General features: G+C 38.0%; 3 protein-coding genes across 3 annotated transcripts in view; 2 read left to right on the top strand and 1 right to left on the bottom strand.

The window, feature by feature from the left end:
- LOC107186624 (major royal jelly protein 1) overlaps nt 1-24,179 on the bottom strand; it is a 37,985-nt gene that overhangs the window by 11,556 nt on the left and 2,250 nt on the right. The gene's annotated exons all lie outside the window — the stretch shown is intronic.
- LOC107186449 (protein yellow-like) lies at nt 3,364-7,959 on the top strand. Its single transcript, XM_015574311.1, has 6 exons — nt 3,364-3,368; nt 5,081-5,579; nt 5,664-5,766; nt 5,839-5,927; nt 6,897-7,189; nt 7,707-7,959. The coding sequence occupies exons 1-6, from the start codon at nt 3,364-3,366 to the stop codon at nt 7,957-7,959; spliced, it is 1,242 nt and encodes a 413-aa protein (XP_015429797.1).
- On the top strand, nt 12,928-22,864 carry LOC107186448. Its single transcript, XM_015574309.1, has 11 exons — nt 12,928-13,126; nt 13,727-13,905; nt 15,334-15,797; nt 16,459-16,702; nt 17,318-17,497; nt 20,042-20,267; nt 20,360-20,523; nt 20,873-21,088; nt 21,169-21,440; nt 22,007-22,139; nt 22,300-22,864. The coding sequence occupies exons 1-11, from the start codon at nt 12,928-12,930 to the stop codon at nt 22,504-22,506; spliced, it is 2,484 nt and encodes an 827-aa protein (XP_015429795.1). The 3' UTR covers nt 22,507-22,864.

Genomic DNA, 24,179 nt, shown 5'->3' with positions numbered 1-24,179 from the left:
GAAAATAGTAATACGATCATCGTTCGAAATAAATATGCGCAGTGATTTGTTGAACATTTTTTTTTTTTTTTTGACGGACCTACATTTTTTGAAATCATTATGGAAATGAAAAGGACGTGGTTTATTTATCTTTTTAGAAAGATTTGAGAAATGCTACAGACCTTCGTAAATTCGCTTTTCTGCCCGAAGCCCGAATCTCGGCAAGAAAGTATACGCTTGACGATAACGCATGGACAATAATCGTGTAGGACAAGCCAGACAATAATCGACAGGTGTTTGTAAGTACGTATTCTAAGAAATTACTGAAAGTCTAGAACGAATATTGTTCAGGGGATATTAAAGCTGAATGGAAAAACTTTAATAGGATTATGTACTAATAAAAGTGGTTTAAAATATATCATTTTTACGAAACATCGTACAGACCTGGTGTCTCGACACTTTCGAGCGGTGGTGTAAGTAGAGACCGTTTCGCTGAAAAATTACAGGCTTGTCACTCGCGGTACAGTTTCATTAATCAACGCACCTGCAATCATTCCACGTGGAGTATCAAGATCACAACCGAAGAAAATCAAGATCATACCTTGAACAATCGTAAAATGGGAGGTTTCGTACGCTCCCGTGGGACTGTTCGAGATTTTTGCATGATAATTCCCATGATATTTCCAAGTCGCCTGTATTGCGCAAGCCCAAAACGCTTTATTCCACAATGGGGCCCACTGTTGCATTCCGCGACGTGGGGAATAAATCTTGCGCAATGATCGTCTGGTAACCCCATAATTTCCCTGATCTCGATACGAATCCTCGTGGTCCTTATTACGTTTTTCTTCACCGATTTAGCCTCGACCTGGATCATAAAAAATAGACCCATTCTAACAAGGTCATATTTTTTTTTTTTTAATCATAGAACGTTCGAGAGCTGAAGAATCCACAAAGTTTGAAAAGATTAATCTAGGCTAAACTAAAAATATGGGATTTTAAAAGTGTGACTACACTCCATTTATAAACATTTAATAACTTTATATTCACAATCTACATAGAAAAGATATAAATTAGATTAAGCTAATTATACACGGGGTGGTCCGTTTTCTTTTCACCGTTTCCAATAAAAAATTGCCATTTATTTTAAAAAAATTTTATTGGTCACGCAACGAATTAATAAACTTGTGTGCAATAATACACCTACTGCAATGCAATAGGTACCAATTGTAATAAGTATTCTGTATTTTGATTGTACTAATGTAATATCTTGATGTCTAGTATAATACACATACTGTGATCATTTTCAGCATAAACGTGCTGTGGAACCTATAAATCGAACCAGATACTTTTAAAGAACAAACGAACCGACGAATACAGACGGTTAAACTCGGCCAATAGTAGCTCCGGTACAGGATCACGAGCGGTATGCGAAGAAAATGGCATTTGTGCGAACCGCGATAGTGGTAAATGTTATGTGGATGTCCTTGGTACGTAACCCCGATCGAAAGTCCCCGGAACCAATAGACCGCACCCACCGTGTACCAACGTCTCCAACGTTTTTGGCCATTGCCTCGGGGACCATTGCGAATTCTCCCGTAAAAAGACATCGACAGTAATAATTATGTTAGTTTTCGTTTCCTTTATACGGAATAAATTTAATTCCCCAACCGGTCAGACCGGACATTGTTGCCTTTTAGAATGGAATATTGTCTAATTGAACCTGTCCACCATGTTTGGAGTGGATTTTAATCGAAAATTGGTCTAAAGCTTTGAATACACTTTTTTTTTTAAATATCGATGAAACATTAAATATAACATGTGTGTTGCCCCTCTGCTTTTTTTTGCCAAGGATCGGACCTCAGGCAAAAAACGAGTTTACGAGGGTCTGAAGCATTTCTACCTATTCGATTATTGTCCCGGCGCGACCCGAGTCCGGGATGATAATCGAGAGGAGTCTGTAATATAAAGTATATAAGAAATTAGAGGTTAACAGATATTCCGATGAAAGTATCTCTAGGATTTTAATAATTGTAAAATAAAATATCTGGAATCCGTCATTTTGACGGGTACGGTAGTTTTGGTGTGAGTAGAAGAGGGTTCGTCGAAGAAATCGTTCGTTGACGTAGTTTTCGTAAGAACAGTGGATATAAACGACGGGCCGAAGCACTCTAACCCACTTATAAAAGGAGCCTTATGTAAAAATAAAGAATTTCTGAGAAGTCAACGACGTTATGGGAGTTCGTTTCTTTTTTTTTCACGATTGGTCAAGCTGTTAGACTTGAAACACCCGTAATACTCACCTGCATTACCGTCCAAGTGTTACGTTCCAGGTGGGCGTTACACTTATTCGACGGCCGCGAGTCCTGAATGCCAGAGCCTTTGTGTCTGGTATCGGGCGTAAATCACTTTCTCCGGCACGGACCGATCCATATCTAGCACGATACCACATCGAAATCCCGAAGTTCTGATCATTACAGCTTCATCCTTGTAAACACTTCCTGCGGATGATGTCAGAATTGTTATCAATCGTACTCTGTAAATTCTTAATGATCAACATGGTGTTCACCATTGTATCACGTGTACCGTTAACAATTTTATCAGAAATTCCACCTTGAATCCTGATAGTTTGATCTTGGCATAGAGTGACTGAAAATTGTTTTGAAAAGGAATAGTAAAACGTTTGTTAAATGTCACGAATTTTAAGAAACTATGGTTTTTGTGTCCAATCATACACTTTTACTGCAATATAAAAACGAAGAAATCCGTTAATTAAAAAATTTGAATATTTTCAAACGAATGCCATGATTATCGATCCGACAGAAATAAATATTCCCTATATCACATAACGTTCCATTTACTCATAATACAATAAAAGAATATTTTCACTAATTTTTGACACCACGCAAGAAAATACACCTATAAAAATCAATTTTCGAACTCTTTGCAAATATAAAACGTGTTTCTCATTCATTCGTTGTTCACGATTGTTCACCTTTCAAGACACCGTGTAATCCTCTCACGGCCGCGGGTTTGAATGTCACAAAAGATCGCGGAACAGATGGGTCGTGTCGTGGGTGTGCCTCGACGGTGGGTGCATACACGCCGCCGCGAAACGCGTGGTTACACAATGTGTCTATTTTACTGTAAGGTTGCCCCCTGTCTCTCAGACAGTCAGGACCCCCGAGTCGATGCTAGGAAATTAGATCAGTCGGTGTTCAGACAGCGGGACTTGGTACACGCTCGCTCCACGAGACCAGTCGCCGTCAGTCGAAGTTGCTTTGCAACGGAAGCACGTTGCGTGTCCCTCGTCGTGGATTTCCGGCCCGGCTCACCACAGAAATCGACTATTTTTTTTTTTAACGTCGAGTTCAAGATTCTTGCGAAATGAGGTTGGTGTCCTTTCAATTGTTAATCGCACACTTTTGGATCGATCCCTGGTGATCGTGATTTAGGGTGAACACTGGATGGTTTCTTGTGATTTTCTTTTATTATTTTACGTTGGATCGAGTACTATGCAGGTTATTAACGACGACGCTTAGTCTGTATTACGATGTTTTTTCAGAATAATTAAATTTGTGTTGTACAGAGAATTGGTTGTGGTCCTGTGAAATGTGATTGTAATTTGAATCTTCTACATTCAAACAGAAGATTTTATGTATATTTTAGTATATATCTTCATGTTTGTGGTGAATCTGAATGTGATAAGTAGGATAAACTAAAAGTTTCTTGCTTCATTTTTTAAATAGGGCCCTTCACAGAGAAAATACAGTAAATTTTCTACGAGTGTTCGAAGGCTCGGAACTGAACATTAAATATTTCGTACGCTAATGGCCATATGAGGCTGAAACAAATATAATTGGCTTTAGAATACCAAGCTCTATCACTGTGTTAAACCTTCAAACACTCATCGAGGATTTACTGTAGACTTCTATTCGATGCTAGCTTTTGGAAGTGAGTTTGTAAAAATGTAAAGTCAATTATGGTGCAATCTCGTGAATATTGAAAAATTTTACAAATTTTGAACATTGATCGTAACGTACAGGAAATCGCACAAGGGTTGATTATATCTTTAACACTATAATGCATATTAGTTTTTCCAAGCGAAACGAGCTTCGCGTAATTTTGCAACGTTTCTAATATTGATTAAAATCGAAATGTATTTAGAAAGTCAATCTATGAACAGCGTGTAGGCAGTTGAATTTATTATTCCATTTACATATATGCATTGGACGGTTTATAAAGGAGGAGAAGGTGACTGACGCGATTTCATATTTGCATAAGCCTCTCGTTCACGATTATTACGTACATAACGCACACGTCGACAAGACGGAAACATCAGATGCGTTCAAGATCAAGTTCACGTACCGGAGGAAAGAAAGGTTTCCTATTAATCGCTTAGCATTTCATTAAATAACGATTATCCAGATTGTTGTTGTTAACGAAACTCGAATTAGAACGGACGTTTATCTCGTTTGTTAAAGGTCACGTACAATTCAACGCAGAAGCTTGTTGTTTATTTAAATTTTTACCGTCACGTATTGATTAAATAGTAATTATTAAACTAATGAGACACTGGACCTCTGCGAATAGCCGAGACAAACAGATCATGCGATGATACTACTTTTTTGTTCCTGAAAGTTTACTCAACATTTATTGTTCACGAACATCACGGTCGGCCATTGTTATAATACACAAAGGATGAAAGTTTAGTAAACTTGACACGTCCCAAGGAGCAAGAATGGAAGAACAATGTAGAAAATCGATAACATTTGAACGAGATAAAATATATTAGGTGTACCAATAAGTAATCCATGATATTTTTTATGAAATAGTGATATATTTAAACTCGAAACATCATCAAGCTCTTACCCTTTTTAAAAATGGCGAAGTTCACTGGAGAATGTCGAATAAATATCATTAAAATAGAACAAGCTTTTGATTTTCCAAGAAATAAATATTAAATTTAACAAAATCTCGTGGAATATTTGTGGGTACACATAATATAACCATCATATGAGGTCGTAAATCGAAGAAAAAAATTGTTGAAAATTTTACGAATAAAATATAATTGCAGCTAGTCAAGAAACATCTTCGATTGCAGGATCCTCCTCTTCGCCCTTCTGGCAGGCTCATTATTCGCCAGGACGAACACGGAAGTGTTAGAGACATTAGCACAATGGCCGCTCCTGGACTTTGCTCTTCCGTACGACCGCGAGTTCCTCAATCAGTATCGTCCAGAAAACGTGGTGCCCACTGGGATCACGATCGGCTGGGACAAGATCTTCATCACCGTTCCAAGACTACGCGCTGGTGTCCCGTCGACCTTGAACTACATTCCAAGGAATCTGCCTCTGGGAAGCAGCCCCCAGCTTCAAGCGTATCCGTCCTGGGACTGGCACAGCGCAGGCAGAGGTGATCTGAACTGCTCCCAAATGATCTCGGTATATAGATCCATGATCGACAGGTGCAACAGACTTTGGGTGGTCGACAGCGGCGTGATGACATCGATCGACGACTTCATGCCGGTTTGCCCGCCGAAAATCCTCGTCTTCGATCTGAGGACCGATCAATTGGTGCGGATGTATACCTTCCCTAGGGACGTAAGTATCTTGCTTCTGACACTTTAACGACGATGCCTGGGTAGAAGTTCGTAAGACCAAAACTGGAATACTTTCGTTCTTCAGGTTCTGAGGCCCAATACGTTGCTAACGAATCTAATCATCGACGACGTTACGGCGACAACCTGCGACGATGTGTTCTTGTATATTTCCGATACCGCAGGGCCTGGTTAGTGATTGATAAAACACTTCATAATTTATCATTGAGTTTTATTTTTTCTAAAATTACGTATTTTTTTAGGTTTATTGGTGTACGATGGCGCCACTGACAAAAGTTGGCGAGCTGTGCACGCTTCCATGTATCCTCATCCGGACTTCTCTACTTATAGGGTAAGATTTATCAAAAATTGTTTTTGCTTACTAAAATATTTCCAAAATAATCATTTTTAAACGGTAATAAGTAAATTTTGCGAATGAATAGTGGTACCACAAAAATTTCTGCAATTTATTCTCCCGTCAACACGAAACCCGAACAAATTTTATATGATGCCGTCTGACGTTTCGATGTAAATTACAGAATTCGTTGGAATTTGTCGGTTCTCGTTGAATATTAAAAGTCGTGATTGCGTGTCCAACGAGAGCCATAAATCACCAACGGTATAATAGAAATCAAGAACGATTAGGTGTGCGTAAAAACTCACATCGCTCATATTTATCGTGAATCTTACGATTATGCGTTATTCCGACACGCGTGTTTACACAATTGCCGCGAAACTCGATTCCGCTTTTTATTTTTCGCGCCGCGCGATTTATTATCCAGGAAATCGCGTTGAATTTCACGGTGAAGCGGGCATTCGTACGAATTGAAAGTTCGCAAGAAATTGGCATACGAAACTAGCAAGGAAAATCTGAATGCCCTGTTACGATTCTGAAAAACCTATCAAACTGTACATGTCGTTAACGATTTTTTACTTGAGTTAATTGTACATTGTTTGAGTTGGGCGTACCAATGTTTGTACGAACAAGGAAAACAAAGGTTTCGAACAAAATTCAAATTCGTTTCCGTGATAACAACAGATTCTAGTATACCAATATGGTGGAACCTGTACTATTAAAAACGATTTATATCCCGATTTACTCTGAATATTTAAAACAAAAAACTAGGGTATGGAAAAGGGCACATTTTTCCCTCTCAGGGGAAATCTTATTTTTCTTCTCTACTGGTAGGGAAAAGGTCACTTTTTAACCTGTAGGAAGGGGAGGAGGTGGACCCTTACTACGCCCATGTATGAGCCCCTCAATTCTTAACGGAAACTCATATTTCGTATGTTTTTATAATTTGAAAATTATTCTCTTCAGATTGGCAGTGACACATTCGAGCTGCTCGACGGTGTCGTCGGTCTGGCGTTCTCCGCGAGACTAGGCCAACTCTACTACCAGCCCCTGGCGACGGACCGTCTGTTCAGTGTGCCAACAACGGCGCTACAAGCCGGTCCGGCGGCGTTCGGTGAACAGTTACCGGTAACATTGGTCGGCAAGAAGTCTAGTCAAGGTCTTGCGTTGGCCGTCGACCCCCGTGACGACACGATCCTCTTCTCGCCGCTGACGGAAACGGCAATCGCCTCCTGGCAGCCGCAGACCAACCGGCAGAGGTACCATTTTTTACGAAGGAATATTTACCCAGGGAATTAGCAAATCATTATAATAAATTAGCAACGCTCGAAATGTGTGGTTTTGTAGAATTTTCTGTCGCCCACGTGTGACATGTAGGAATTAACGTGGTCATCGTGATGGAAGTGTAGTCATAATTTGTATACATACATATATTAGTATACATATCACTACGAATTACCATTAATATGTGAATTATTATGTAAGGTTTATACCAGGAATTTTAGTGGATTTTAACAATTGTAGGATCGATTAAGTTTTACTTGAACACAAACCGATTTGTAAAGTTAAGGGATCGTTGATTAAAAATGATTACAGTTCATTTTTGGGTGGTTGTGACTTTGAGTAAGAGTCAAAAAATTCTTTGTCGAACGTTAAGACAAAAGAACTGCCAGAAATATGGACATTAAAGGGTCTTGTGTCATACCTATTTCGGTCTATGTTCAGAAGAGGTTAGGTTACACCGTATGAGTCAATCATAATTCTTTTTTTTTCCAGGATTATGGCGTTCAGTCCAGAAAAACTGCAGTTCGTCGCTGAAATTCGATGGGCGGAACGGGACAATGGGAATTTCTGGGTGCTGAGCAGCAGATTTCAGAAATTCTTCAGGCGGGAGGTCAGCGCCCGCGATATCAACATTCGAATCATGAGGCTGATGCCCGAGCAACGTCCCTTGAAGCACGAAATCCTTAATTCGTACAATCAACCACCGTTCCCGTTGCATTTCTACAATAACACTTTGGGTTTTTAGAGAGTTTCACCGTAGAATGATTTTTTAGTACTGTTTATGGGACGGAGAACGTTTTTAAGCGTCCATTGAACGGGGTGAGGAAGTGAGGTTAAATTGTATTAATCTTTCTAGAGCTAGGAATATTGATGTTAGTATCAATGAAAGGGAAATGCAGGCTCTTAAATTCATTTCCGAGGAAAATGATATTAGTTTTAGGCGAGTGTGTAAAGGAAAGGGGTGTTCGTAGAAGACTTTGTTAAGCAATTTTGAAATTGACGCCAATTTCAAGATGCTGTTCATATTTAAGCTCACAGGCTCAAATGTTGGACTTATTTTGCGATTATTGCGGGAAAATGAACAATAGTAATTATTATTCTAATGTATACGAATCGAAGTACTTTACTGAATAAGACAAGATAAGAAATTTGTTTAAACTAATCGTATTATTTATCTATTTATTTCGAAGGGGTTTTTATTGACGCTATTCTTTTCTTTTGTACACTGTAGGAATCCTCAAATTCAGATGATTTGTAGGTAAAATCATTGAAAACAATTCTTTAACATTGTTACTACCTTTTTTTTACTCAAATGTGTATTTAGATTTTTCACGAAATCTAACAGTAAGGGCGAATTATTTAACGTCTTGTACAATTAGAATTGTTTAAAAACATTGCACGAATAAAGTATTTAATAATTACCAAAAATGTATTGGAGTATTTTAAATAATCTATTTTCTCGAATACCATTGTATATTCTTAATGTAAAAAATCATAAAGTCCCTAGAGAATCTAGTGAAAAAATGGACGTATGAGGAAAAAAAACATTTGTAATCGAAAAATGATTATCATTTCCTCGAAAATTATTCCCTGAAAATTATCACTTCCTCGAACTGTAAATAAGTGTCACACGTGCAGGCACGGTTACTCAAATATGTAACTAAATGATCTGTGCAGTCATTTAAATCACTGAAGATTAAGTCATTTTAATCACTACAGGCACTACATAAGCACAGTATCTACGAGCAATCATTAGCGACTATTATGGTCTCGTCGTTATTATAATGCACTTCTCCATAAAAATGTTCAGTTGGAAGATTATCATTAAATAAAATTACACCTTGCATCGTCGTTGCGTGCACGAAATTGGATACAATTTGTAAATGACCGCCAATCGAATACTACAATTCTACATAATTCATGATTCACACCATTTGAAACATCGTGTTTCTACAATTACTTAAAAAACCACAAATTGATAAAACTTCAAGATCACTGTTTTCCGAGAAACATAACACTTAAAACATAATAGTTCGAAATACTGATTACTGTATGATTCGCAGATAATTATTTATAGTATACGTAATAAACAGTAAAGGCAGTACATGACTCCATTTATATACAAATCACAGACCACACTGTAATACTGTTCTAGAAGTTAACAGACATTACAATTACTCTTTCTACATATAAAAAAACGTGACACTATTCAAAAAATTCAACAGCTAACAAAACATACAGAAATCAATGAACCACGTTACACTGTCTTTTAAAACACAATCACAACACAGCGAATGTTTACACGAATTCCAACATTCAAATCCAAAATATACACTGAACCGAGAAGTCTAACAATTCCATACAAACCTCATAAATGTTTGAATTAGCACACACATCCAGTGATATCATCAGACAAAAAAGAAATCGTCCTCTCCTTCCCCACAGGTTACCGTCAAAATCGATTGCATCTCACCCATAACTCAAACACACACAATCACATAACCTCACTTCTTCCGGGCACCGTGCACAGTAAACAATGGAATTTACACAAAATCGAGGAAAATTCCTAGTCAGCGTCGAGTAATTTCCCCGATCGTTCATGGTGCGTATATGGTAGCACTTATGAAACCCGTCACGCAGGGTTTGAGCCTGTTTCCATGGATTTTCCTCGAACTTTAACGCGATTTCCTAAACAGGTGTACGATTACCCAGCATCCGTCGTGGAAGGAAATGAAGGAACAAAAGCGTGTCGTGAATCGTCGGTATGTACGATGAAGTATCGCGAACTCGGGAAACTTGTTCGATGACCGTGACTTAGGGACCACTCGATGGGACTGGTTTTGTCCATCTGGCGCCAGTCTCCCACGGGGAGATGCTTGTTTGACGCAGAGGATCGTTGCTCCACGACCATCGATGTCTCCTCAGTCGATCCACGAACGCGACAACGAGCGCAGCGTTCCGCGGCCGCCTGATCATCCTACGCCGATCACGTGACCGGTGTTTCTAGTGACATTTTTTCGCGTCGAACTTTTACTGAACGTTTCTTGGGCTTGAAAAGTTTTCGCGCTACGGGCGATTGATTTGGTGGAGTTGTTTTGTTTGCATTTGCAAATATCTGGTAATTTATCTATTCTCACGTTATCTTCGTTAGGATAGATTCTTATGCTTTCTTTTTTTATATTACGAGAATTCAATGTGGATGAAGTTTTCACGTACCCTCACGAGGAAACTCGACTTCCGCTAGGGGACAAGTGGCGTAGACGAAGGGCCTTCTAACACTTGGTAAATTCATTTCAAGTACTGAAATAAATGTGAAATCGAATTTTAATTTGGCAGAAATTATCGATAATTCCCGACACCAAGTGGTAGGAGGCCCTTCCCCTTCGCCGCTTTTTCCTCTAGCGGAAACTGAGTTTGTATGTGAGGGTACTATCTGGTAATTGTTCCTTCTCATTGCTTCATAAATATTCGTATTTTGTATTTCTTGAATTTGACGTCGATAAAGATTTTCTTTAACCCTCGCGCACTATTAGGATCAATCTCAGTATTGAATCAATGTTCGATTATTCATCATAGTTTGTGCTGTAGAAATTAAGTTAATTGGATACAATTACACTTCAGCAGTTCAGATTTATTCTTGTCATACTTCCTTAAATTTCCATTTTTCTACCAAGACTGTGGATTGTATGCATTTCTAAAATACAAACAAATGTTGGACACACAATACCCTCTGAATGTTATTAAGAATTTAAAACAGTCCTTACCCGATTCTTAACTGGTATAATACTTAAGAAAAGGAATACATGTTTAAGCAATAAACAAATAAAGTTTGATTCTACACAAACATGCGCTTATCAAAGTCTGGATTAAATAAGAGGCGCCATAAACAAATCAATGTTAACAGCCTAGTAAAAAAAGCACCAAATAGAAAAATGTAACAAATGTGTGTTAATAAGTCGTTTCTTATCACACAAAGGTTATCTGAACGGAACTGTCTCTATCTCGCATCAGCAACCTTTCGAGGTCATTTCGAAAATTGTTGAAAACTGTATCGATCGTGACTAGATCGGTAATCGGTAACACCGTTTGTTCCGTTCGCGTGGCTCCCACGACGGTGAAAGTTACGCTCGGAAGAAAGAGCAGGTGACACCGAAAGGATCAAAGGCTCGAGGAGACAAACTAGCAAGAAGGACCGAAGCCATTAAACTATCTCAAAAACTTTTCATTTTCGACGATCGATCGCGACAGAAAGTTAATTATCTGATTCGAATTGGAAATTTCGTACTTCATACCGGAAGTGAACGGGGCACCCGGAAGACCGGCAGATTTTTCTCGTGTGAGGTTAGTTTCGAAATTCCCGTCATGGCTGTCGCTTGTTCTTGCGGGTCGCACCTTATTTTTGTCGACACACATGTAACAATCGGTTAGAAAGTTTTACATCGCGAATCGAATTTTAATAGGCTGTTGCAAAGTACATTGAACTGTGAATGTTTTTATTGATTTTAATCGTTCAACACTGGGAACTACTAAAGTAGTCACAATGATTGATTGGTTCATTGTTATAATGATGATTAAAATATTACAACAATGCAATTTCTCAGATTTTTCTAAACTTTCATTGTAATACGAAAAATCAAGAAATTTAAATATTTTCAAAAGTTTGTTGTTAAAATAGATATATTAGTTGTAGTGTAAACTATGTTGCGTCTGTATTTGTAGTACACCTTCAAGCTATTCGTTATCTGACAATGGAATATGATTATTTTAATACCTGTTTGACGATAATGTTGAAGTTTTTCCTCTTCAAATCAAAACTGACCTACTCGTTAGTCCGTATCTGTATTTTTATCAAATTTCCATGTAAACGCACGCAGTTGTGATAAAATTCAGATAATGATTACACGTGCACCGGAAACATTATGCAATGGTACTGATTATCTCGAATGTCATTCACAAGTATTTATTATTTGGTAAGTATTTGGAATTTTTGAACAATATTTCACACCCCTACGTCCTTGTTCTAATATTTGTTGATAATATTAGATTCTTTTGACGTAGAGAATATCGTGAATAAAATTGTGATTCTTGGAGGAATTGGAATTTAAAAATGCCGCCATTTTGCTCGAAACTGGTTCCTCGTTAATAACACCAATTAACTGACGAAAAATCTAGTTTTTTAAGATGCATATAAATTACAAAATTGATTCTTCCTCGAATTAAATATCACACATGTATAAATAGAATATGAATCTTAATTTACATAAAACACCAACTAGATATTTATATACCGAAATAAACAACATAATAGATTGTAACGTTTCGAGATTTCAAATTTTCCGCCATTTTGATCCAAACGACTTGTTTGCAGAGGAAGTCCAAGTGAATAATACCTAGTTCCAAATCGATTCGTTCTTCAACATTTTAAACGAATACCTTGCAAAAATGATTTCACAGACCTCTCAGTGTTCCATAAAACGCGAGCACGAATGTTCTGGCAGTAACGTTAAGATTAAAATTCAAGGCTCGTTCCCTCGATCGTGAAATAACTTCTACGATGAAGGAAGCGTTCGATGTAAAACACCTTGTAACGCTTACAGCCGTAAACGCGAAAATTATAGAGAAATCTCGTTGTAATGTCATCGAATAGATCACGTCGATAAATAACTATAAATCACGTCTTCGTGAATGGTAATTACTTTGTTTGCGTTCAGAGATGAGGTGTCTTTGGTGGACGATCTTGGTGGTCGCTGCCGTTTCCGGTTCGCCGACCTTCGAGAAGCTGAAGAGTATCTACTCGTGGAAAGCCCTGGAATTCGCTTTTCCCAGCGAGTCTGCCAGACAAATCGCCATTCAGAGTGGCAATTATATTCCTGGGGCACCGCTTCCGATCGATGTCGACGTCTACAACGGGGGTAAGTTCGAAATGACTCACTGAAATTGTAGAAAAGGAACATAATTCACTGGTGTAGATCGATGGTCTATTACTGGAATTCCAACGTAATGGAGGGAAAAATGTCTGACACAATTTATTTGGATCGTCACTATAATATTAATTACATGACTCACTTTTTTTTTTTGTAAGTGATAGTATTCTAACTTTGAGAAGAAAAGTTTAAGTTCGTTTCATCTACAGATAAATATCCTTTTTATATTATTGACATCGGGGGATTGTAATATCTTTACGAATTAGTCAGTAGAAGTTCGACTATAAAACAGATTTATGTAATAAAATGAAATGTAAAACTTTAAATATCCTGAAATAACAAAACAAAAATTCAAAATAAATGGCTCATATTTATAAGATTGCAAATGTCACTGTTTAGGAATTTAATATTTTTCTTATCCATGCCATTTATGGTAGTGAACAATTTAGGGTTTTCATTACTTCCTGGAGTACAAATCTGGTTCGTTGACACCGAAGGTTCATCGGCCGCGGAAAGATTGAACTCGCTACAATTCTTCCTCGTCCGACGAACTGGATTAATGTAATACGATCCGGTTTCATTTTCAAGGTAAACACTCGCGGGTGTTCGTCGCCATCCCGAGAATTCAGAACGGTGTTCCCGTGACCTTGGGTTATGTCACGGATCAGGTGTCGCCGAATGGAGACCCAATAATCGAGCCGTATCCGAATTGGAGCTATAACACCCTAGGGAGCTGCGATTCGATCAGTAGCGTCTTCAGGATGCAGGTAGCGTTGAACTTTTTAGTCCTTTTCGCATTTGTATTGGTGTAGATGATGCCTATTTGAAACTTTTGAAAACGTGGGAAGAATCTTAACAGTAATTTGTTTAACAACTTTGGTTTCAATTCCCATAAATTCCCACCATTTTTTATGAATTTTCAAGAATTCTTAAGAAATCCTACGAATTTGTAAGAGTGCCTACAGATTTCTAAGAATTCCTATGGATTTCCAAGAATTCCTAAGAAATTCTACGAATTTGTAAGAATTCCTATAGATTCCTAAGAATTCCAACGAATTGCTATGATTGATTATGAATTCCTCGAAACTGTTATGAACTTTGTGAATTCTCATAAATTATGAATACTAGACAACTTCAATGAATATCCATAAGTTCATGTACGTAAGTTTTCCATTTATCTCTGTCAGCTTTAGAATTACCTAAGCATTACTATTTGTACAAACTGTCGGCCTGACTCATTCGTTGTTTTAACTGTACACAGTATCTGGCACATTATGGACTCTGAGTTTTCAGCTGTCAATACGGTCGGTCCTTGGGAAAACAACGTCTCGATAATGGAGTGTTTTTCTGCGAATGATGATTAATTTCGCAACAAAATACCGTATGACTTTCGAACGGTATTAAGAAAGCACGGAGAAAGAATTCTTGGTGCACACATTTGCGTTTCGAACACGTACGGGTAATTCCTGATTGGTAAGGTTCAGTTGACCGTTATTGCGGGAATCCCCAGGCGTATCTGGGTGTACAGGTTTGAATGAAAGTATAGGAAACGACAGGTTATCACCTGGAAATCGTTGAGTTATAGTCCTAGTTACACGCACATAAGCAATGATGTTTAATTCGTTTTCCTACGGATTAGGTTTTTCTCCAAATCCATTAATTATCATAAACTTACAATTATTCAACTATATTCTACATTCTTCTTGTGTCGATTTTATCACTTTTTTATTAATAAAACTATCTACAATTTATAGATAATTTTGTCACCCATGTACATAAACGAAAGATAGTTCAGAAGAAATATACGGGATGTTTGTAAATAACCATAAAATTTTCGAACAAATTTTTACTTCATAGAAGGATCTTAATATTCGAGAAAAATATTTCTCAAGGAAACATTTAAATATGTATCCCAAATATTGTAGAACGCCGTTCAATCTATGTATATTATAAAATACGCGTTATGATATGAAACGAACAACAAATATAGGTCTAAATTTCTTATAACAATCGAAACATCGAGGCATCACAATAACAAACCAAAAAAAGAAAACAACTTAAACTCGTATGAAAATATGATCATCCGATTATCCAAACATTATGTTGCTTCTCCACTTTGCATAAACGAGATTCCATCGTACTCTAACCTCGAAAATATCAACATAAACCAACCATTCGACATTTTTGTTACCCAGATAGACCAATGTGGCCGTCTATGGGTGCTCGACACGGGCAAACAAGGGGAGCAATTGATCTGTCAGCCGCAATTGCACGTGTTCAATCTCCACACGAGCAAGCTAATCACCAGGTACAAATTTCCGAAAGATCAGTTCAAAGAGAACTCTCTGTTCGTCACGGTGGTCGTCGACGTTCGTGACGCCGATCGCGGATGCAAGGACACCTACGCGTACATCGCTGACGTGACAGGATTCGCGTTGCTCGTCTTCGATTATCGTCATTCGAGATCTTGGAAGATCTATAATAACCTATTTTATCCCTACCCGCCATATGGAACCTTCTACATCAAGGGCGACACGTTCGATCTGATGGATGGGATTTTGGGACTCGCTTTGGGCCCCGTTCAAAATGGGGACAGGATGCTCTATTTCCATTCGTTGGCCAGCAGAGTCGAATCACGGGTACTTACATCTGTAATCAGGTGAGTTAGTGACATCTCATTGACTACTTAAGTTTTTTTTCAACGCAAATGATCTTGTACCCTACATCAACACTTTGACGTTCTTTGGTGGTTGGATGTGTGACGCATCTTTTGGTTGTGAAGCTAAAAATGAACATAAATAAGAAAATGTTAAATAGATGGTTCAAAATGCTGAATTATACAGGGTGGTAACTGGTGGTACAAACGGAAAGGCGATTCGACATAAAAAAAAAAAATAAGTCGAAAATGCAGAATAAAATTTTTTCGTATAAGGCTTTGTTTTCGAAATAATCGACTTTAAAAATTAATATGAAACCCGTGTATCCATCATGGTAGTAAGTAGAAAGGGAATGCAATGAACAGACGCGGTAGCCAGGTCCTATTCAATTGCACTCGAAGGTTTAATGGCCTGGGCCACAAGAAATCTTAATCCAGGCCTGACTGCATTAAAAAGTTTATTTTAGTGTATTTCGTAAGTTAAGAAATGCTGTAAATGCATAAACATCCCCAGTCTAATCATAACGTTAAAGTTTATAATAAAATATTAATCGAAGATTCGACAGAACTCTACTAAACTTCAGCAACCTACTCAAATATTCACGTCTTTTCTAGAATATATCAGTCTTGTTTGTTATTGTAAAATTATTTTGTTCTTGGTTAGGAATTACACGCTGTTCCACGAGAATGCAGAAGCTGCAGCCAGATCGTTCGTTCCGTTCGAGCAGCAGAGGTCTTCGCAGTCCGCGGCGGAGGCGATGGATCGTAATGGGGTCCTCTTCTTCGGTCTGTTGTCCGATCTGGCGATCGGATGCTGGAACAGCAAACACTATCCCCAATACGGAGATCCCAATAACGAGATTCTCATCACCAATCCGGACACTTTGCAATTCCCTTCTGGATTAAAGGCACGAACACATCTATTCAAATTTATTATAATCACATTGTAGAGTTTCTGACAAGCGTGAGTTAGGTTAGGTTCCACACCAAGGCTACCGAACCCGTCAAAATAGCGGACCTCATATTTCTTGTTATGTATATAATTACTGAAATCGTGAGGATGCTTGCGACGGAATTTCTTCACTTTTACTTTACTAATACATTATTTATAATACTCAATAATATATTATACAGTCCAGCTTAATGATATATTCAAGGCTAGTAGTAGTCATTGCACCACTTGTGACCAGTGGCGGATCCTATCGACAGTAATAAAACATAAAAATATTATGTCACATTCTAAGAAACTTGTTGGGTATTACTTTGATTCTTTATAACGAGTAGACAATTAATATGAATTATTTAGGCTATAGTATCATATAGAGACATTAAAATATAAATTACAAGCAATTTTTGAATTTTGTAAAAGAATGCTCAAAAATATGTTTATATACTTTTACACCCCAACTCCCCCCCAAAGGAACGTTCCTGGATCTGCCACGGCTTGTGATATGTACACAGTTTAATTCTGGATTATTTCTGCCTCTGTGATAAAGATCTTATTGTTATTAATGTTATTACAGATCATAACGTCAAAGGAGGGTGTGCAAGAGCTTTGGATTCTGTCCATGTCGTTTCAGAAATACATGACCGGCTCCCTGAATTCGAACGAAACGAACTTCCGGATCCAGGCCGGCTACGTGCACGAATTGGTCCGCGGTACCAATTGCGACGTAACATCGTTGTCGGTCACGAACGGTGGTGTTCGTCAAATCGGATGAAAATCGTGGCACCGCGAGCAGTTTTCCAGCTATTACCACGAGAGCTCGTCGCCATTTTGGCGGTACTCCGTGTTCACGAGCAAACCGTTCTTGGTGAACGATCATTATACAACCTTCTATCCGCGAAAGTATTTCAGGAATTATCATTTTCCCTATTTTCAAACCGTGGATCACGGATACACTCTTTTGGTGGATCACAGTTGATCGTGGACGAGTAGAGGAAAAATTCTATGAATTTTGTCATCTAAGGTTTCTATTCCTTCTGCTCGTGGTGCTTTAAACGACGTTATTGAATTTACGAGGGTCTTTTCGATGGAGAAGATTATACAGGATTTAAAAAATGGAGTGTTGTATGACTTACATGATTATTCGTATTTATTGTTGTGTGTGTAATTGTATAGCGAGTCGAGGGACTGTGTTATGGTGGCTGTGTGGACTTCGAAAAATTGTTTTTGATGTATAATTGTTATGTTGACTATATTCACTGTTGAGTTAGATCGGTTTTGAGTAGTTCCTAATGGATACATGGAAAGTGTGTGTGTGTCTCATGAATATAAAGTTTTAAGTAGATTATTGGCGACCAGAGTTTAATATTAAGTGAAGTTTTTAAGAAGAGAAGGATTTGGAGTTGTCACAAAAATGTTGCAAGCAAGGTGTATAGTTGTAATGAGATTAATTTGTTTAATAAAATTAGAAAATTGTCCTTATCATTTATCGTTATTCATACGGTATATTTTAATTTAGGATGTTTATGCATTATATCGATGGGAAATCAATGGTTAATCGACGTTTATATCTTTGGAACTTTCATAGATTAACAGTGAAAGTACAGTACAGGCATGAAGTGATATGTTATTTTGTAAATGATTGATTGAATAGGACTGTAAGAAAAATCGAATAATACTATAAAGATAATAAAAAAATATAATTTTACATTTTCTATCATTTTCTACCTGGAGCCAACGACCGTTATTTCTGATAAAGAACATCTTTCATAGCAATGTGCTAATGGAACGTTTGAGGAAACAAAAGGGTAAAACCATTGAAAAATTGACTTTCCTTGTTAGATGTATCTTCTGCGATAATACTTTGTAAGTAACTATACGCTTTCAGTTGCACACAAATTGCTTTTAGTATTCGTTACAAAAAGTTATAAATTGTCTAAACGCGATAAAATTCCATTATCATATTCTACTTATCACTTAAGATAGTAAATATTTCAGAAGAAATTTTTACCGCCGTACGGTCATGCCCTCTTTGCCGCGCAACTTTTATTCTCCAAAATTCAATTTTTGTATTATGCATTTATAGAATATGTAGTCGACTAAAAGCGAGACAGATTTCTTTTTGTATTTCGATCGTAGCAGGACCCCCAACAGAGTAAATAAATTCATTTCGCTGTTCCACTATCGAGCAAATAATCCATAAGATTCAATATTTCCCCGAACATCCGCACTTTACATATTCAAATGGCAGCTATGAACCCTTGTTCAACTGAAAATGCTGAAAATTTACACCAGACTTATTCATCCACCTCGAACTTATGCATTTATAGAAGAGTACGGATTTTACACATTTATGGAACATTCAGTCTTATGAAATTGAGTACAGTAAATAGGTTCACAATGTTTAATCGTTTTTTTTTTTCTGTGTTTCGAACCTAGCAGATTCCTTAATAGGGTAAACAATTTATTTTCTGTGTTCAGTTTTGAGAAATTAATTTAAAAGATTCTATATTTGCACGAACGTATGCCGACTACAGACTCCTCTCGATTATTGTCTGCCTTGTTCTACACGATTATTGTCCTGGCATCATCCACACCACTGGGGAGAGGGGGTGGAACCTGTCAAGCGCATACTTTGTTGTCGAGGCTCGGGCTTCGGGCAAAAAACGAATTTACGATGGTTTGAAGTATTTCTATCTATACGATTATTGTCCCGGTGCGGACCAGAGTTCGGGACGATAAACAAGAGGAGTCTGTAGATATCAAGACAACCACCACGAAACCTTGTTCCACTTTTAATTACTGAAAATTTATGTCAGACCAAGCAAATGTAACCGAGCCGGTGTGACAAACAATTCATCCACCTCGTCAAACACTGTTATCAATGCTCGATGATTGTTCCTTTTAAGTAAGCTAAACGCATTCAAAAGTTTTCATAAACGGCGGAAAGTCGCGAAATTAAATATGAAAACGTTTACTGTTTTCCCTGTAATATCGTCTTATCGTCTCGCCTTATCTGTCTGCACACCTGGAGGTCACTAATATATATTTACTACGATGTTACCTGGCCACATTTATCCAGACACCTGTTGTTCTTCCTTCGTGCTGCATTCGTTGTTCGCCAAGATTCACTGTTGCTACTGATTGCTTCTTCGAAGACGAAAGGGGCACGTGTGGACAAGAGGTAGAGAAATTTAGAAAAATCTCCACTACATAACGTAGGTACATATTTCTATTCGTATATTAAATTATTTGTCAATTTCATTTTGTTTTTGCGACCATTACATTTTATAGAGTGTAGTGTAAAAATTTCAGAGACATGTGCATTTCGTGGCTGTTAGCGTTCTGCTTCGGCGTGATTTCCTTGGAAAACACAGTGCTAGCTGCACCTCTAACGGTAATAAAGGAGTGGAATTATATAGATTTCCTTTGGCCGAACTCATCGCTGAAACAACAAGCCATCGAAACTGGCAATTATGTGTCAAAGAACATTATTCCCATCGACGTAGAAATAATGCGATTGGGAGGTAAGATGCGAAACAATGGAACTCTATAAATATTAGGCGACAATTTGGTTCAGATCCGTGTATTTTTATGCAACGTAAAATCTTGTTTCTAGATAAAATATTTGTTACCACAATAAGAGACAAAGGCGTGCCAGCGTCATTGTCGATTGTCACCTCGAAAATGGGCGAAGGTGGTCCACTGCTAGCCCCATATCCCAATTGGGACTATGCTAAAACGGATACTTGTAACGGAATCATCAGTACTTACAGAGTCGCAGTAAGTAGACACTTTGAAATCCATCGATCTAGCCTGGTTTCATTTTGATTGGTCCGACTTGGAATCGTACCTCCCATACTTCGATTGTCCCAAAAGTTTCCCAATTGAAGTTGGAACAACAATATTTCACCCCCCCCCCCCCAAAAGGTGGAGATAACGCCCGGACAATAATCGTGTAGAACAAGCCTGACGATAATCGAGATGAGTCTGTATTAGGAAATATCCTATATAATCTTGCATAACAACTCGAGGTTCGATAAACGGTCAGAATTACGAACACCAAATCGATTCTTTACGAACCACATTCTCTCGTTTCACAGCTACAAGAATTTTTATTTTTTGTCTACAGATTGACAGGTGTAATAAATTGTGGGTGCTGGACACCGGAATAATCGGCGAGGAGGTGGTCTGTCCTCCCAAGCTTCTGGTCTTCGATCTGTCGAACGACCGGTTAGTGAAAACGATAGAAATACCAAAGGACGTGGCAACCAATTCCACGTCAGGCATGGGATTATTGGTCACTCCGATTGTGAAAAATTTCGGGTTACGCTGCGAAATAGTGAACGTACGCGGTTTGAAGCTATCATTTAGTTTGATATTAGTTTGACTTTAGTAGATTATTCGTACAAGGTTGTATGATTTTAGGTGTACATAGCGGATGTAATGGGTTACGCCATAGTGGTGTACAACGGTAAGACGTTCCGTCGAGTGACATCGGCAGAGCTCGTCTTCGACCCGAAAGCGGTCAACTACACTATCGAGGGTCAAAGCTTCCAGCTGGAAGATGGTGTTGTCGGCATGGATGTGTCCGATAGGACAAATAAACTTTACTTCAGTCCCATGTCGTCTTACAACATGGGCTACACCAGGACCTATGCGCTCAGCAACTACAACAACAACAACGTACCCTTCCAAGTGTAAGTATGGTGTTAATTATCTTCCCTGCGCTTGTTAACCTTTTTGATACGACACATCTTTTTTACACGTACCGAGGAGCAATAAAAATGTTGTCGGTGTTTTCGTGCGTTTAGAGATTCAATTAGATATACAGACTCCTATCGATTATCGTCCCGAACTCGGGTCAGCGTCGGGACAATAATCGTATAGGTAGAAATGTTTCAGACCTTCGTAAATTCAGATTTTCCAACCCCCCCATTCCCAGTGGTGGGAATAATTCCTAGACAATAATCGTGTAGGACAAGCCAGACAATAATCGAGAGGAGCCTGTAATCTTTAAATAAGAAGACAAACGTTCAGTGGAAACTTATTTCCAATCAAATTTAATATTGAATAGGTAGAAATGCTTCAGATAGTCCCCCATAGCATCGAAAGGGTTGAACTGACTGCTTAGTGACCTTGAAAATTGGATGACACTTTGGAAAATTTTTGTACAGTCTGATAAAGTGAACACAAACATTACATTTCATATTCTCTGAAATTCTGACAATTTCTTGGGATATTGAAAAGTTGTCTTCGATTCCAGAGCTCACGATATTTTGCCTACTCAGTCAAGCGCTAAGGCTATGTCAGCTACGGGAATTCTTTTTTACGGACTTGTCGGTAACACGGCGATCGGATGCTGGAACGAAAGGATGCCGTTAACCAAGAACTATATGGTCAGTACTTCAATAACTCGCTTTTCTATCTAGACTTTGTTCCCTAGATAAAGACTAGGTATTGAATAACAATAAGAGACTAGTCGCCCATGTTTTATGGAATAAAATGGAGAATTGTAATTTTGAAAATTAAACAACCATCCGATTTCTCTGATCACAGGGGATTGTCGCCCAGAATTCTACGACACTGCAATTCACCAGCGGCATGAAAATCAAGGGCAACACGATGTGGGTAATGACGAATCGGTTTCAAAAGGGGGCGACCGGAACTCTGAACATTAGCGAGGTGAATTTCCGCATATTGAAAGGGAATATCGATGATCTGGTACGAGACACTGTCTGCCAGATGCCATTCCTCTTTGGCTAACTACGAACGTCATTGATTCTTGAAATATCATGCTACTGTATGATACTGATGGTTATACCAATAAGTAGTCCACTATTTTTTGGCGAATCATTTCTGTAGAAGCCTAGGTTCTATATAGTTTAATTTCTATTAAGAACGATATTCTGACTTCTTACGTATCTTCTACTTAGTAAATAGTTTAAAAGATAATTTTTAATTTAAAACTAGCACCCCATGATTAAAGAACAATAGTGGATTACTTATTGGTACACAGATGTTGTTTGTTATTTGATGTCTCGATATAAGTACCCTGTATATGTGTTTGTGTTAAAAGTTACGATACTTTAATGACGGAAATAAATATTATTCTTGCAAACTATCCCCTTTCCATTACAATTGCCTGTATATACTTCATTACAAATGGCCGTTTCTGAATTTATTGCTCTGAATTTCAGATCAATAATTAGTCTCGGTACTGATCACAGCTAGCTCCTTGAATAAATGAGGTTCACATTCTTAAATCTTAATGAATACTGCAAGAGTCTTAGGGATGTTTCCTTTACTGAAACTTAGGGAATCCTTAGGATGAATATAATATGAATGGACAGTAGATTTTTATGGAAAATTACATTTTCTAAAGTAATTTATGACGACAGGACGAAATCTAAATTTTTTTTTTCAACAATATCCAGATCTTACAAGCTTCGATATATCTCGATTTCTATTTGTTATAATTATTAACAATCTGCATTGAATAAAATATAGAAAAGTTTGGAAATTTTTATGGTCAAGATAACGCAAGATTTCGACCGCCGAGTGACGCACGTGGTTCGTTTTTGTAAATCAAATAATGCCTTTCCACCGGCATTCTATACAAATATTCGGTACCTGAGGAAAGTAACGAGCACATTCTTCATATTAGTCAGTGATTAGAGTTCGAAGAGTGAACACCAATGCCACGTAACGCGGAAATGTACACAGTGAGTAGAACTCTCTTATTAACACACCATCGGCTGATCGTCTAAAATTAGTAGTTGTTTCGAACTTACGTGGACAGACGTTACGCAGTGAAAGTTTCCGCAAACACAAACGCGAAATTGACTTTCCGAACATTATTAAAACTATTTAATATTACTAGCAATGATAGATATACATAGGTACCGTTTAGGTTCAAATGCGCTAGAAACACTAGTCAGGCTTCGAAATGTTTACAAAGTTCCAAGAAAGTCACATTAATATCGAAACATTCGTTTTCTACGATTATACTTTTCAATGATAATTCAAATTAAAGAGGGAAGCACGATAATGTACAAGCGTGTTCACGGGGAAACATGTAACACGTTCCTCTTCCGTGACGTAAGGCGAAGAATCATATTAGATGCATCGATAACGTGGAGGCCGTTACATATACTAATACAAACGAGATCGGCGAAGAAAAAGCGAACGAGCCTGTTGAAAAACGCTCGTTCGCTTTCTCGGTTCCTGTGCAGTCCAGCAAACGGTCCCCGAGCGTCAGTCCGCGGGATTAAGCAATCACGGACGGTCCGTCGATAGTTGTCTCCCTTGAGGAAAACGATTTGTCAGATCGTTCTTAAAATTTGATTAATAAACTTATATTTTCGTATGTAAATTCGATGTTGCATAACTACGAGAAGGAAGCAACGTGGGAGTCGTTGGACTGAATATTTTCTTCG

The sequence above is a fragment of the Dufourea novaeangliae genome, unplaced genomic scaffold (genome assembly GCF_001272555.1).
Source record: "Dufourea novaeangliae isolate 0120121106 unplaced genomic scaffold, ASM127255v1 scaffold65, whole genome shotgun sequence".
In the NCBI taxonomy this organism is placed as follows: Eukaryota; Metazoa; Arthropoda; class Insecta; order Hymenoptera; family Halictidae; genus Dufourea; species Dufourea novaeangliae.
Note: the sequence above shows the minus strand (reverse complement) of the source record. Positions and strands in the feature narration are given on the sequence as shown.